Below are 16,281 nucleotides of genomic sequence, written 5' to 3'. Positions count from 1 at the left end.
TTTAGAGAATGGGAGAAAAAAGGGATCAAAAGAATAGAAAATTGCTTTTCGGGAAATAAATTATTATCCTTTGAACAAATGAAGGATAAATATAATATAACTCACGATACAGTGTTGGCATACTACCAACTGAAATCCTACTTGAAGGACAAATTGGGAAGCAGTCTGAGGTTACCAGAGGGAAGTAATTTTGAATATGTGATTACAGACACAATGATAATCAAAAAATTTAAATCAAACATGTATATTAAACTACAAGAAAAGGAGAATGAGGAAACAAATGGTAAAACTAAACAAAAATGGGAACAAGATCTAAACATAAAGATAAAGAAGGAAACATGGAAGAAGTTATGCTCAGGAACTATGAGAAATACAATAAATACGAGGTTACGTATGATACAATATAACTGGATACACAGGCTATATATTACACCTCAAAAGTTAAATAAATGGGACCCAACAGTATCTGACAGATGTTTTCGCTGTAAAAAGGAAATGGGAACAACAATTCATGCAATCTGGACATGTGAGAAAGTGAAAAAATGTTGGGAAGATCTAAACCAGATATTAAATAAAATCACAAAAAGCAATATACCAAAAAACCCAGAGATCTTCCTCCTAAGTAACATAAAAAACAAAGAATTTGGACTTGATTTGGATGGTGCACAAAAAAAATTTGTTATGATAGCCCTAGCTGTAGCAAAAAAATGTATTATGTCAGCCTGGAAATTAGAAGATAACTTGAGAATACAACAATGGTATATAGAAATGAATAAACGTATTCCATTAGAAAAAATAACATACAATTTAAGAAATAATATTACAATATTTGAAAAAATATGGGAGCCATACATGAAACATAATAGAGAAAACCTACTGGGGACATCTACCACCTAAAATGACAGAAGGAGAAGAGAATGAAAAGAACTGACTCAGTGGAATTTCTTGTTTATTTTTATTGAGTGACAACATTGTTTGACGGGTTTAATGTATCTTAGATTCTGAACTTTAAATGAATGGATGGGGAGGTAGGGAGGGTGGGGGGGGAAGAGGGAGGGGGGGGAGAAAAAAACACTGTATATATTTGAAAAAGAAAATGTATATATCTTGATCAGTGTGGTTTATAGTGTGAAAAATAAAAAATTTTAAAAATATATATTAAAATTGAACCCGGATCTATCATTTCAGCCGGAAGTTTATTCTACACTCCCACCACCCTCTGAGTAAAGAAATTCCCCCTCATGTTTCCCCTAAACTTTTCCTCCTTCAATCTCAATCCATGTCCTCTTGTGTGTATCTCCCCCACTCTCAATGGAAAAACCCTGTTCACATTGACTATCTGTCCCTCTCAAAATTTTAAATACCTCTATCAAATCACCTCTCAATTTTCTATGTTCCAGAGAATAAAGTCCCAGCCCTGCTCAACCTTTCCCTGTAACTCAAATCCTGAAACCCAGGCAACATTCTTGTAAATCTCTGTACTCTCTCTATTCTGTTTCTATCCTTCCTATAATTCAGCGACCAAAACCGCACACAATATTCCAAATTTGGCCTCATCAATGCCTTACATAACTTCAACATGACATCCCAACGTCTGTATTCAATACTCTGATTTATGAAGGCCAACATACCAAATTCTTTCTTCACTAGCCTATCTACATGAGACTCCACTTCCAGAGAATTATGTACTAGAATTTCTAAATCCCTTTGTTTTTTTACACTTCTCAATTGTCTACCATTTAGCATGTATGACCTTTGCAGATAAGTCCTACCAAAATGTAGCACCTCATATTTATCAGTATTAAACTCCATCTGCCATCTTTCAGCCCATTCTTCTAACTCCTATATCCCACTGCAACCTTCTTTTGTATCATCTGCATACTTACTAATCCAATTTACTACCCCAACATCTAGATTATTAATATATCTGACAAACAACAATGGACCCAGTTCTCATCCCTGAGGCACTCCACCAGTCACCGGCCTCCAATTTGACAAACAATTTTCCACCACTATTCTCTGGCATCTCCCATCCAACCCTTGTTGAATCCATTTCACTACTTCAACATTAATATTTGATGATTGAACCTTCCTTACTAACTTCTTATGCGGAACATTATCAAAGGCCTTACTAAAGTCCATACGGACAACATCCACAGCCTTCCCCTCATCAACCTTCTTAGTAACCTCCTCAAAAAAACTCTAAGATTTGTTAAACCTGATCTACTACGTACAAAATCGTGTTGACTACTTCTAATCAATCCCTATCATTCCAAATAATTGTATATACCATCTCTAAGAACACTCTCCCATTAATTTACTCACCACCAACGTCAGGTTCACAGGCCTATAATTACCAGGTTTACTTTTGAAGCCTTTTTTAAACAGTAGAACAACACGAGCTACCCTCCAATCCTCCAGCATCTCCCCCATGATCACTGCCATTTTAAAAATTTCTGTCAGTGCCCCCACTATTTGTACACTAACCTCCCACAGAGTCCGAAGGAATATCTTGTCAGGACCCAGAGATTTATCCACCTTTATTCTCTTTAAAATAGCCAATACTACTTCCTCATTAATCTGTATATTGTCTATGACCTCACTACTAGTGTTCCTTACTTCACCTGGCTCGATATTCCTTTCCTTAGTGAATACTGAAGAAAAAAATCATTTAAAATTTCCCCAACTCTCTGACTCCTCACAGAGCCTACCCCTCTGATCCTCAAGGGGCCCAGTTTTATCCCTCACTATTACTTTTAATGTAGCTGTAGAAACTCTTTGGATTTATTTTTACCTTGCCTGCCAAATCCACCTCATAGATCCTTTTAGCCTTTCTAATTTCTTTCTTAAGATTTTTTTACACTCCTTTATGCCTTAAGCAGCTCCTATATTCCCTGTTGACTATACCTGTTGTATTCATCCCTCTTTCTCAGATCCAAATTCCCAATATCCTTTAAAAACCAAGGCTCTCTATATTTTCTATCCTTTAATCTTCACAGGGACACACCAACTCTGTACTCTCAAAATTTCCCCTTTGAATATCCTCCATTTATCTGTTACATTCGTCCCTGAAAATAAATTATCCCAATCCACACCCTCTAAATCCTTTCGTATCTCCTTGAAATTTGCTTTATTCCAATTGAGTATCTCAACCTTAGGCCCAGCCCTATCCTTCTCCATTATTAACCTAAAACTAATAGTATTATGATCACTAGACCCAAAGTGTTCCCCAGCACAAACCTCTGTCACTTGACCTATCTTATTCCTTAATAGGAGATCCAATGAACCCCCTCTCTAGTCGGTTCTTCTATGTATTGATTTAGAAAGCTTTCCTGAACACATTTGACAAACCAACTCATCCAGTCCTTTAACAATATGGGTGTCCCAATCAATGTGTGGAAAGTTTAAAATCTCTTATAATCACCACCTTGTATTTTGCTATCTCCTTACAAATGTGCTCCTCTAATTTCCTTAGCCCATTAGCTAGCCTATAATACAGTTCCATTAGTGTTTTCATGCCTTTCCCACTCCTCATTTCCATCCAAATAACCTCACTGGATGAGCCTCCAATCTCTCCTGCCATAGTACTGATGTAATGTTTTCTCTTAGAAGCAATGTGACTCCTTCACCTTTTATCTCCCCTGTTCTATCATGCCTAAAACAACGGAATCCTGGACTATATAGCTGTCAATCATGCCCCTCCTGCAACCAAGTTTCACTGATGGCTACAATATCATATTTCCATGGGTCAATCCATGCTCTAAGCTCATCCACCTTTCTTACAATGCTCCTTGCATTGAAATACATACTTAAGAGAATGTCCCCCACATGCATTCCTTTGATTACCATGTACTACTTTTACCACCCGCTCCCCCACCAATTAACTTTGACATTCTGGTTCCACTCTCCCTTCAAATCTGGTGCTGTTCTACCCTACTCTCCTCACTCTCATTTTGATTCCCACCACCCCCACCGACCCCCCCCACCCCCAAACTAGTATAAACCCTCCCCAACAGCTCAAGCGAAAATGCCTGCCAGGATATTGGTTCTTCCTCCAGTTCAAGTGCAACCCTTCCTTTTTGTCCAGGTCAACCCTTCCCCAGTAGAGATTCCAATGATCCACAAATGTGAACCCCTGTACCAACTCTTTATCCACACATTCATCCACCGTATCTTCCTATTCCTACCCTCTCTAGTGCACGGCACAGATAGCAATCCCAAGATTACCACCCTTGAAGACCTGATTTTTAACTTCTTTCCTAACTCCATATATTCTTATTTGAAGACATCATCCCCACTTCTATCTTTGTTATTGGTTCTCATGTGGACCACAAAATCTGGCTGCTCATCCTCTCCCTCCAGAATCCTATGTACTCGATCAGAGACATCCCTGATCCTGGCACCTGGGAGGCAACATTCCAACCGGGAGCCCCGATCTTGTCAAAAAAACCTCCTATCTGCTCCCCTAACCAGCAAGTCCTCAATTACAAGAGCTCTCCTCGTTTTCCCCCTTCCCTTCTGAGCTGAAGGGTCAACCCCTGTGCCAGAGACCTGATCACTGCAACTTGTTCCTGGTTGGTTGTCTCTGCTTACCCCCACCACAGTAATTAAAACAGTATATTTATTATTGAGGGGATCGGTCGCAGGGGTACTCTGCACTGTCTGTCTCTCGCTGCCCACCCCCACCCACCCTTTCCTCACAGTCACCCAGTTAGCTGACTCCTGTCTGTTTGGGGTGACTGTCTCCCTGTAACTCCTAACTATGATTGCCTCTGCCTCCCTTATGATCCAAAGCTCATCCAACTGCAACTCCAGTTCTCTAACACAGTCTCCCAAGAGTTGCATCTGGATGCACCTTTTGCAAGTGTAGTCATCAGGAAAATTTGTGCTCTCCCTGACCTCCCACATCCTGCATTCAGAGCACAGGACCACCCCAACTGCGTCCATAACCTAATCTTAAATTAAATAAGATTAATTAAAATAAACTACCAACCTTACCTCACTGGGAGGCCTTCCTCAACCTCTGCTTACCAAAGCCTACTGAGCCAAAGCCTCGAAGTCCCACTCCTTTATTTAGCTCACCCTTTATTGGTCCTTGCCAGTTAACTTGATTACACAAAGTCCTGACCCCGGACCCTTTTTAAATTCTCCTAAAATCTACTTACCAACACGACCCACTCGACCCACCTCCGACTCTGTCTCTCCTCCAACTGGACACTGTGATGGCCACATCATACCTATCAATCTGTAGCTATACTACAAGGTCAGCCACTGTATTTCTTATGCTGCGTGTCTTTAAATATAAAACCTTTTGCCCTGCATTTGATACTTTTTAACTCCTTGTGGCAGTGGAATTTTGTCCTATCTGCCTGTCCTACACAACCTCCTAACAGCTGTCTCGACTTGTGTGCCAACCACCTCTTCTGCCTTAGAGAAGGGGTTCACTTTGGTTCCCACCCTCTTGCAACACCATTAGCAAACCTGCATGCCAGGATATTTGTTCCTCTCCAGTTCATTTGCAACCCATTCCACTTGTACAGGTCACCCATTCCTCAAAAAAGGTTCTAATGATCCATGAACTAGAAATCTTGCCCCATGCACCATTTCATAAGCCACTCATTTATCTGTGCTATCTTCCTGTTCTGACCTTCCCTAGTTTATGGCACCAGGAGTAATCCAGAGATTACTACCTTGGAGGTCCTGTTTTTCAACCCATGTCTTCACTCTCTGAGCTTACTTTGCAGAACCTGTACCCCCACTCATCCCTACGTCTTTGGTACCAATACCTCTGGTTCCTCACCCTCTCCCTTAAAAATATTCTGCAACCACTCAGGATTGCTGGTGCGAGCAGGTGAGAGGCCACACAGTATTTTGGAGCTTCTTTTGCGGCCGCTGAATCTCCTCTCTATATCCCTAACTATTGAGTCCCCTCTGACTATTGTTCTGCCTGCCTTCTCTACTGAGGCTCAGAGCCAATCATAGTGATATTGGTTTGGCTGCCTCCTTGCCCAGATAAATCATCCTCCCCAGCAGTATCCAAAGGGATATTCTTGTTGCTGAGGAGTATGGCCATAGGGGTGTTCTGCACTGACTGCCTATTCCCCTTCCCTCTTCTAACAGTCACCCTATTACCCACTTCTTGGCTGTGACTGTCTCCTTATCACTTCTGTGTATCACCCCCTCTGCCTCCCGAATGATCCTAAGTTCATCCAGCTCCAACTCCTTTACACAGTCTGTAAGGAGCTGGAGCTGGATGCATCTCTTGCATATGTCATCAGGGACTCTTGTGCTATCCTTGATTTCCCACATTCTGCAATTAGAGCATTCCTCTCTCTATGCTCTTGTGGAATAAAATAGCTTTTGTATTGAGTTAGAGCATCAGATTGATGTTATTTAATGATTACCTGTTTCTATTTCTCAGGTCATGAAAGTGGTAACCTCTTCAAATGAGCATGTGATTGCTTTGGGAATGTGTTTTAGTTTGGACGCTGATTCACACCTGGTCTGCATACAAAGTGATGATAAAAATTATCAAACACAAGTGAACACTATTGCTGGGAAGTCCAGAAGAGGTAACCTTTGTGTTTTAGTTTTTGCTATACTTGTGGAATTCTGCATAGTTCATTGTTGCACGATTTAAGTTTCTTCCTGCACTTATAGTTACAGGAGCCTCATTTGTGGTGTTTAATGGAGCATTGAAAACATCTTCGGGATTTATTGCTAAATGCAGTTCAGTGGAAGGTAAGAAAAAAAGAAATACAAAGTTGATGGTAGCATTTTAAAATATTTTAAAAATCCATTTCAGAAACATTTATTCCTATCTCAGTTACATCTCCTTGTCAAATTGTATTTTGAAATGTTTGCCACTAATGCTTTACCTCATAGATTATTGAAAGAAAATATATTTTAATAATGTTACGGAAATACAGCGGAGTGAAATTATTATAACTTGTTCCATGAAAGAGTAAGGAGCACCAATGGTTTTGATGTATTCCACAAAATATCTTCACAATTTCCAAACCTTGTCACTATTTCACTTTCATGTTCCTTGGTTCACCTTGCTAGTTGTTCAGGATATTTTAATAGGCTGATTTTAAACTGATACAGTGTATTTTGGAATTTGTCAAGTTGAATAAAGGCTAACGTTACATTAATCACAAAATTTAATAATAATTCATCTGAGTAGCATCTCTTATTCCATCTCATTGCCTTCTGCCACTATCCAATCTTCTGTCCATGCTTCTGTCTTACCCATAATACCATGGGCTCCTATCTTGTTTAACAGCCTCATGTGTGACACCTTCTTAAAGACTTTCTGAAAAATCTTAAGTTACAATATCCAATGACTTCCTTTGTCTGTTATTTTTGTTACTTCCACAACAAACTCCAATATATTTATCAGCCAAGATCTCCCCTGAAGGAAACCACGCTGACTATGGTCTATTCTATCATGTGCTTTTAAACATAGAACAAAGAATATCACAGCACAGTACAGACCCTTCAGCCCACGATATTGTGCGGACCATTTTAAATCTTAACAGACCAAACCTTCCCCACCTTACACCCATAATTTTTCTTGTATCCATGTTCTTGTCTAAGAGTCATTGAAAGTCTCTATTATACCAGAGTCCGCCACCACTCCTGACAATACATTTAAAGGACCTACTATTCTCTGTGTAAAAAAAACTTATCCCTGACATCTCCCCTAAATTTTCCTCCCTTCACCTTGTACAGGTTGCTTCTGGTGTACGCTACTATCACCCCGAGATAAAGGTACTCGCTGTCCATCTTTCATGTGCCTCTCATCCTTCTTCGTTAACCTTGCTTCATAAGACGTGTTCTCTAACCTTGCTTCATAAGACACATTCTGGGGGGTGGTCACGTGATGGGAGTAGTGGCTAGTTTGGGATAACCAGCCCTCCACAGAGAAAGTTGAAAAAAAAGGTAGAAAAACAAGACAAAGAAGAAAAACATAAAAAGGTTGCAAGATAAAAAGTATAAGAACCTGAGGATGGCTCCTAAGAAGGAAAAGACTACAAGACCAAGCAAAGAAGAGATGAAGAAATCACCAGGGAAAAAAAGAGGAAGGCTTTACCGGAGCTCTCCCAGAGAGAATGGCCCGAGCTGTGAAGCCGGTATCAGGCAGCTCGGCGGCGACGTCCCCGGGGCAGTCTGGAGCCGTTGGCTTGCGGAGCCTGAAAAAGAAATTCCAGCACGCATGTGTGATATGCATTCTAAAGAGGACGCCAAAGGGAACGGATCCCGACAGCAAGACACTGACTCTGTGATGGGAGAGGCCACTGATAGAAGCAGGATCAGCACGGACTGAAGAAATGGAGCAAGAGAAAGAAGATCAAGATAAAGACATTCAAGGTAAAGAAAAACAAGGTAAAAAACAGAAGCAGATGGTAGATAAGGAATACTTTTGACAGTCAAATAAAGATTCTAATGGAAGCAATAATGGCTGAGTTCAGTATCATTAAAAAAATCATGCAAGAGACAGATGTAAAAATACAAAGAGTGGAGAATGCTATGACAGAAATGAGAAAGTGAAATGATGAAGTGGAAGACAGTGATAGGAGTGGAAATGGAGGTGAATGAGTTAAGAGAAAAATTGGAAGATGGAGATGAGATTAAGAAGACACATGACCTATTAGCCCAAAAAATGGACATTTTAGAGAATTTCAGCAGACGTAATAATATAAAAATAGTGGGTCTGAAAGAAGGTGAAGATGGGGCAGATAAAAAAGGATTTATAAAAAAGATGGATCCCACAGATCTTGGGAGTAGAAGAACTCCAAGAAGAAATAGAAAATGAAAGAGCCCACAGAGCATTGGTGCCAAAGCCGCGGCCACATCAGAAACTGCGATCCATACTAATAAAATTACAACGATATACAACAAGATAGAAAATATTGGAACTGGAAGTGAAAAGAGTGAAAGAAAATAAGGAACCAATGGAGTACAATGGGGGAAAAAAATATTATTTTATCCAGTTATAAGCTTTGAACTTTTAAAGAAGCGAAAGGAGTTTAACAAAAATGTACTATAGGAAAAAAAGGTTATAACTTTGTGTTATGGTATCCAGCAGTGTTGAAGATATTCATTCCTGGTGGGAAAAATAGACTGTTTTCAGATCCAGAAAAAGCTTCTCGCTTTGCAGACCAATTACCAAATAAGCAACAAGAAGAGGAATAAAGAAAATAATAAAAGGACTGTTTAGATAATGTATAAATAAGTTGGAATGTTAACAGTTTGATTACAGACATTTAAGAAAAAAAGAGGTTTTAAAAAAAGGTTTGTTATATTTTTAAAAATAATATATAGCGATTTCTCTGCGGGGGTGGTGGAGCTGGGGAGGGGGGAAGGATCTGTCCACTGCGAAATCTGTTGACATTTGCGGTAAATACCACTACCCACGTAGAAAAGGGAGTTGTGGATGTCTTGCGAAGTGGCAAGGGCAACTCAGTAAAGGAGGATTTAATGTTGTTTTCTTTAATAGTATTCTTTAGTTTTCTTATGGTTTTTGTTATTTTCACGTATAGTAAAAAGTAAGAACAATCTAAAGAGTGATTTTAGAAGAAGGGAGATGGAAGGGTTGAAGAGGTGGGTTGGAGGTAAAAATAGATGGGTAAGATGAATACATTGAACTATATGACTATTAATATTAATGGAATTCAAAATCAAATTAAGAGAAAAAAGTTACTGACACTACTTAAAAAGGAGAAAATAGACAGCATTTATACAAGAAACATACTTAACTAAGTTAGAACATCACAAACTGATGAGAGACTGGGGAGGTTACATAGTGGCATCATCATACAATTCAAAAGCCTAAGGAATTGTTCTATTAGTTAAAAAGAATCTGCAAATTAAGACAAAGAAAGTAATAACAGACCCAGCGGGTTGATATGTAATGATGATGTGCCAGATTAATTCAGAATTTTGGAATATGTTGAACACTTATGTACCCAATGAAGATGACCAGGAATTTATACAAGATATTTTTTTAAAGATAGCAGATTCACAGGGACACATTTTACTAGGGGGCGATTTTAATTTTAACCTTGACCTATCAATAGATAAAACTGGGAAGACTATTATAAAAAATACAGCAGCTAAATTTACATTGAACTCAATGCATGATATGAAGGTAGTTGATAAATGGAGAAAACAACATCCAAAAGAAAGAGATTATTCATATCATTCAAACAGACATAAAACCTATTCTAGGATTGATGTGTTCTTGTCAGCTCAGATTCAAGGGAGAGTTCGAACGACTGAATATAAGGCAAGACTTTTATCAGATCACTCACTCTTGTTATTGACAATTGCTTCAGAGGATATTTAGCTGAAAACATATAGATGGAGGCTAAACCCCATATTGTTAAAAGGAAAGACTTTTGGGAATACGTAGAACAACAAATTAAAATATATTTCGAGACCAATGTAAATTCGGTAACAGACATTTATTTTATGGGACGCAATGACAGCCTTTATTAGAGGACAAATAATTAGTTACATGACTAAGATTTAAAAAGAATGTGATTGGGAAATAGAACAGTTGGAAAAAAAGATAGTAACTATAGAGAAAGATTTAATGAGAAGAGAAAATATAGAGAAAAAGAGAGAATTGACAGAAAAAATTAAAACATGATACATTGCAAACATACAAAGTGGAGAAAAACATTATAAAAACAAAGCAAAGATATGAATTAGGAGAGAAAACCCACAAAATATTGGCTTGGCAACTAAAAACAGAACAAGCAGCAAGAATTATCACAGCAACAAGGAAGGAGGATAAACTAACCCATCAGAGATTCATGGAAATTTAAAAAAAAATTATAAGCAATTGTATTAAAACCAAAAACCCAGGGAAGAACGACAAAATAGATTAATTTTTGTCAAAATTTGAATTGCCCCAATTACAATTGGAAGATCAAAATGAATTACTAAAGCCCCTGACAAGAACAGAAATTCATGATACACTAATGACATTACCAAATAATAAAGGGCCAGGCGAAGATGGATTCCCTGTAGAGTTTTACAAGGTATTCAATAGTCTATTAATTCTGCCCTTCTTAGAGATAATGAAATAGGTGGAAGAGACTCAGAATTTGCCTGACTCATGTAAAACGGCAATAATTACAGTAATTACACATAGACCAATATCTTTACTAAATACAGATTATAAATTAATAGCAAAATTATTGGCAAATAGATTAACAGACTGTGTACCGAAATTAGTGAAGCTAGATCAGACAGGATTTGTTAAAAATAGAAAAGCAGCAGATAATGTCTATAAATTTATTAATTTAATCTATACAGCACAAAAAAAAAATACACCAACTGTGGCAGTAGCTCTAGTGACCACGATAAAGGGGAATAAAAGTAAAATTAGCTTATTTGTGGATGATATGATAGTATATCATAGCAGAGAAGGGATCGGACGGAGTCAACATGGATTTACAAAAGGTAAATCGTGCTTGACAAATCTATTGGAATTCTTTGAGATGGTGACAGGTAAAATAGATGGGGGAGAGCCAGTGGATGTGGTGTACCTGGACTTCCAAAAGGCTTTCGATAAGGTCCCGCATAAATGACTGGCTTCCAAAATCAAGGCTCATGGGATTGGGGGCAAAGTATTGATGTGGATTGAGAACTGGCTGGCAGGTAGAAGACAGAGAGTTGGGATAAATGGTTCTTTTTCTGAGTGGCAGGCGGTGGCCAGTGGGGTGCCACAGGGATCTGTACTGGGACCCCAGCTGTTCACAATTTACATTCATGATCTGGATGAGGGGATTGGATGTAATATCTCCAAGTTTGCAGATGACACTAAGCTAGGAGGGGTTGTGTGCACGGAAGAGGGGGTCAGGAAGCACCAGTGTGATTTGGATAAATTGAGGGACTGGGCAGATACATGGCAAATGTACTACAATGTGGATAAATGTGAGGCTATCCACTTTGGTAATACAAACTGGAGGGCAGATTACTATTTGAATGGCAATAGATTAAGAGATGGCGAACTGCAGAGAGACCTAGGGGTACTTGAAGGCTCTGAAGGGAAGCATGCAGGTACAGCAGGTGGTTAAAAAGGCAAATGATATGTTGGCCTTCATATCAAGAGGCTTTGAGTATAGGAACAAGGATACCTTACTGCAGCTGTACAGGGCCTTGGTGAGACCACACCTGGTCACCTTATCTAAGGAAAGATGTTCTTGCAATGGAGGGAGTGCAGAGGCGATTCACCAGGCTGATACCTGGAATGGCAGGAATGACTTCTGAGGAAAGATTGCGCAAATTGGGATTGTACTCCCTGGAGTTTAGAAGATTGAGAGGGGATCTCATAGAGACATATAAAATTCTGGCAGGACTGGACAGAATGGATGCGGAAGGGATGTTTCCAATGATGGGAAAATCCAGAACCCGGGGTCATGGTTTGAGGATAATAGGCAAACCATTTAGGACTGAGATGAGGAGGAATTTCTTTACCCAGAGGGTGGTGAATCTGTGGAATTCATTGCCACAGAGGGCAGTAGAGGCAGGTTCATTAAATATATTTAAGAGGGAATTAGATCTATTTCTTCAGTATAAGGGTATTAAAGGTTAAGGAGAGAAGACCGGGACGGGGTACTGAACTTTAAGATAAGCCATGATCTTGTTGAATGGCGGAGCAGGCTCGAAGGGTCGAATGACCTACTCCTGCTCCTATCTTCTATGTTTTCTATATTTAACGGACCCAGATATATCAATAAAAAGGGTATATACAAAACTGAAAGAATATGGGGCGATATCAGGATACAAGGTTAATACAGATACACAATCCTTTATCTAAAATCTGGAAAGCTCCAAAATCCAGCATTTTTTTCCTAGTGCTGGTACAGCGGAGCAAGAGAGAGAGAAAGAGAGACAGCAGTGCGACTAGGTTGGGGGGTGGGGGGTAGAGAGACGGCAGTGTGACTCAGGCGGGTGAGGAGGGAGAGAGACGGTAGCGCGACTCGGGGAGGAGGGAGAGAGGCAGCAGCGCAACTCGGGCGGGTGGGAGAGAGATGACAGCATGACTGGAAGGATACAGCAGCACAATTTGGGTGGGCTTAAATCTGGGGCAGTTGGCTTTTGTTCTGAAATGTGGAAAAATCTGAAATTCAGGACACACTGTCCCCCAAGGGTTCGGATAAAGGATTATGTACCTGTATTGATAAAAAGTGAAGTGATGCCCAATGAACAAAATGTGTAAAAGGGAATCCACTTTTAAATGGCAATCACAGGCTATACGTTACCTCGGTATCAGGATAGATAATAATTTAAATCATTTGTATAAATTAAATTACTAACTTAATTTAAAAAAAATACAGGAGGACTTGGAGAAATAGAAAGTTTTACCATTAACTTTAATAGGGAGAGTAAACTATATCAGGATAGATAATAATTTAAAATAAATTAAATTACCAACAGTTAATAAAGATTTATTATGATTGCTCTTGCAACAGCAAAAAAGTGCATAATGATAACTTGGAAAATGGAAGCAACCTTAAAAATACAACAATGGTACATAGAAATGAACAAGTGTATTCCATTAGAAAAAATTACCTACAATCTAAAAGACAAATATGCTTTATTTGAAAAAATTTGGGAACCACACCTAGAGTCTATTAGAACCTGCCAATTTCAGACTTCCATTCCTTGACATGATAAATTACATGAAAATAATTAAGTATGAAATATTGGATGACACGATTTTTTTTCTCTTTTTTCTATTTTTCTATTGTTTGTTTATTTCTTCCTTTTTTCTTTCATTTCTTTATTTAAGTTATGGGATGGGGAGGGTAGGGGAAGGTGGGGGGAAGGAAAATGTCACTGTGTATATTTTAACGTTGAATATTTCCACACATTGTTACTAACGTGGTTCGCAGTGAAGTATTAAATTTAAAAATTATTTAAAAAAAGAAGACACGTTCTCCAATCCTGTTATCATCCTGGTAAATCTCCACTGCACCCTCTCCATAGCTTCCAGATCCTTCCTGTAATGAGGCGGCCAGAATTGGGGGAGCTATGGATAGATCCCAAGGTCCTTCTGTTCTTGCACATGAAGAATCCTGCCATTAACCATGTACTCTGCCTTAAAGTTTGCCCTTTGAAAATGCATCACTTTACATTTGTCCAACTCCATCTGCCACTTTTCCACCCAGCTCTGCATCCTGTCTGTCACTGTCATGTCACTGACCTCCAGGAAATTACGTTCCATCTACTACTACCCTCTGCTTTCCGCAGGCCAATTCTGAATCCATGCAGCCAAGGTTCCATGGATCCTGTGCCTCATGACTTTCTGAATGTTCATCATGGGTGACCTTGTCATAGGCCTTACTAAAATCAATATACCCTACATCTAACCTATGGTATTTCAGTGTGGTATGGGAATTGTATTGCACAAGATCACAAGGCACTCCAGTGGGCAGTGAAAACTGACCAACGGATTACTGGAATCCAGTTGCCTACCATCGAACATATCTATAGGGATAGATGTCTGAGTTTGGCGAGAAACATTATCAAAGATGCAAAACACCTGAATCACGGACTGTTCACTCTTCTCCCCTCAAGCAGACATTACAGGAGCTTTTGATCACGCACCAGTGGGCTCAAGAAGAGCTTTTTTGACAAAGCTGTGACTATGTTGAACCCTGAATCACGGCACTGAGTGGTCCTGCACTCACACTGTCAAATCACGACTTTTTAACAGTTCGTTGTTATATAGTGTTGTGGTTGGTTTTAATTCCACATGTTTTATTTTAATGTATATAGCACTATTTTTTACTTCCGGTCAATGCTGATTGTATTTCATTGGCTGGTTTACTGATACAAAGACAATAAAGTGAATCATCGTCATCTATTACCCTACTTTCATCAATTTTTTTTGTTATTCTTTCCTCATAAAACTTGATTAGGCTCATGAGTCATGACCTACCCCTCACAAGTATCCTGAAACTTCATCTTTCGTAAATTAGGCAAACCAGCTTAGAATTAACTTTATTTTCCCTTCTTAAAGAATGGAGTGAATTCCATGAAAAAGAATTGAGTACAAAAATATGTTCTGATACCCTGTGCAATTGGATACAAATAGGAATTGAACTACTGCCAGCTTGTGTAGATGTTCTGAACATATGAAATAAAAGACAAAAGTACATTTTTCATTGAGGGTTTTAAAGTTTTACATGCACTGGAAAAAAAATCATATTCTTCCAAAATTGCCACAAATGCTCTTTATTGGAATCAAAGTAAACATGAAAATATGATTGATTTGTTAGGCTGTGAATATTGAGATTCCTGGTTCTATCAAAACACATTGTTATTCAACCTGTGCTCACTTTTAAGCAAACTGTATGACCTAGCATGCAAAAATAGCAGTCAGAATTTCTGTCCTTTAAATATGGAAATTACTATTGGCATGTTGCATGACAGCAATCTGACCAGAATCAAGATAGGTAATAAATTCTTAACTCTAGAAGCTTCATATACGCATCTAAAAATATCAGTACAACATCTGGTTATAGTTGTTAAACCACATTTCATATAAATGGCCCTCAAAAGTGATTTGGATAGTCCTCTACAAAATAAAAAAAAGTCATCCTCTGTAAAATATAAAAAAACAGTTGCATGCTGCTGGATTAGATAGATTGAAGGGAAGAATTTATAGTGTTCCTAGTCGACACAGGGGCTGAGCTAAGCATCCTTCCCTCTCACAGCGCTGGAAACACGGACTTGAACCCCCAGTCCAACCCTGCGGGCTGCCAATGGCTCCACAATTAAAACCTTTGGCACTCATAGGGCACAGATACAGATCGTGTAAGAGAAGTTCACTTGGTGAGCACGGCGCTGTTGGGGGCTGACTTCCTAAGGGCTCACGGCCTGCTGGTGGACGTGAGGGGCAGGAGGCTGGTCAATGCCTGCACCTTCCTCTCGGTGCGCTTGGGCACGGCAGACGATGCCAGATTGGAGATTGCCACAGTCACCGCCGCCAAAGACTAATTTGCAGGGATCCTCAGTGAGTTCCCTGCCATGCTGGAGCCTTGCTTCAACATCGCCTCCAGCCAACACATAGTATTCCATCATGTCTCCACACAAGGCCCCCCGATCCACACCAGGGCTAGACAGCTGCCTCCGGAGATACTGAAGCAAGCCAAGGAGGAATTCTCCAGACTCCAGGAGTTGGGCATCGTTCAGCGATTGAACAGCGCTTGGTCGGTGCCACTACACGTGGTCCTGAAGTCATCGGGAGGTTGGAGG

General features: G+C 39.4%; 1 protein-coding gene across 4 annotated transcripts in view; it reads left to right on the top strand.

The window, feature by feature from the left end:
* Positions 1–16,281, top strand: part of zfyve16 (zinc finger, FYVE domain containing 16) — a 125,746-nt gene that overhangs the window by 98,449 nt on the left and 11,016 nt on the right. For all 4 annotated transcript variants that reach the window (XM_069936541.1, XM_069936530.1, XM_069936515.1 and 1 more), the window contains 2 exons: positions 6,422–6,572; positions 6,661–6,741. In XM_069936541.1, coding sequence (XP_069792642.1) covers positions 6,422–6,572; positions 6,661–6,741 — 232 coding nt within the window. The remainder of the gene's footprint in view (positions 1–6,421; positions 6,573–6,660; positions 6,742–16,281) is intronic.

This window comes from Narcine bancroftii, chromosome 1 (genome assembly GCF_036971445.1).
Source record: "Narcine bancroftii isolate sNarBan1 chromosome 1, sNarBan1.hap1, whole genome shotgun sequence".
NCBI lineage: Eukaryota > Metazoa > Chordata > Chondrichthyes > Torpediniformes > Narcinidae > Narcine > Narcine bancroftii.
The sequence above is the reverse complement of the archived record's forward strand: the minus strand, read 5'-3'. Positions and strand labels throughout refer to the sequence as shown.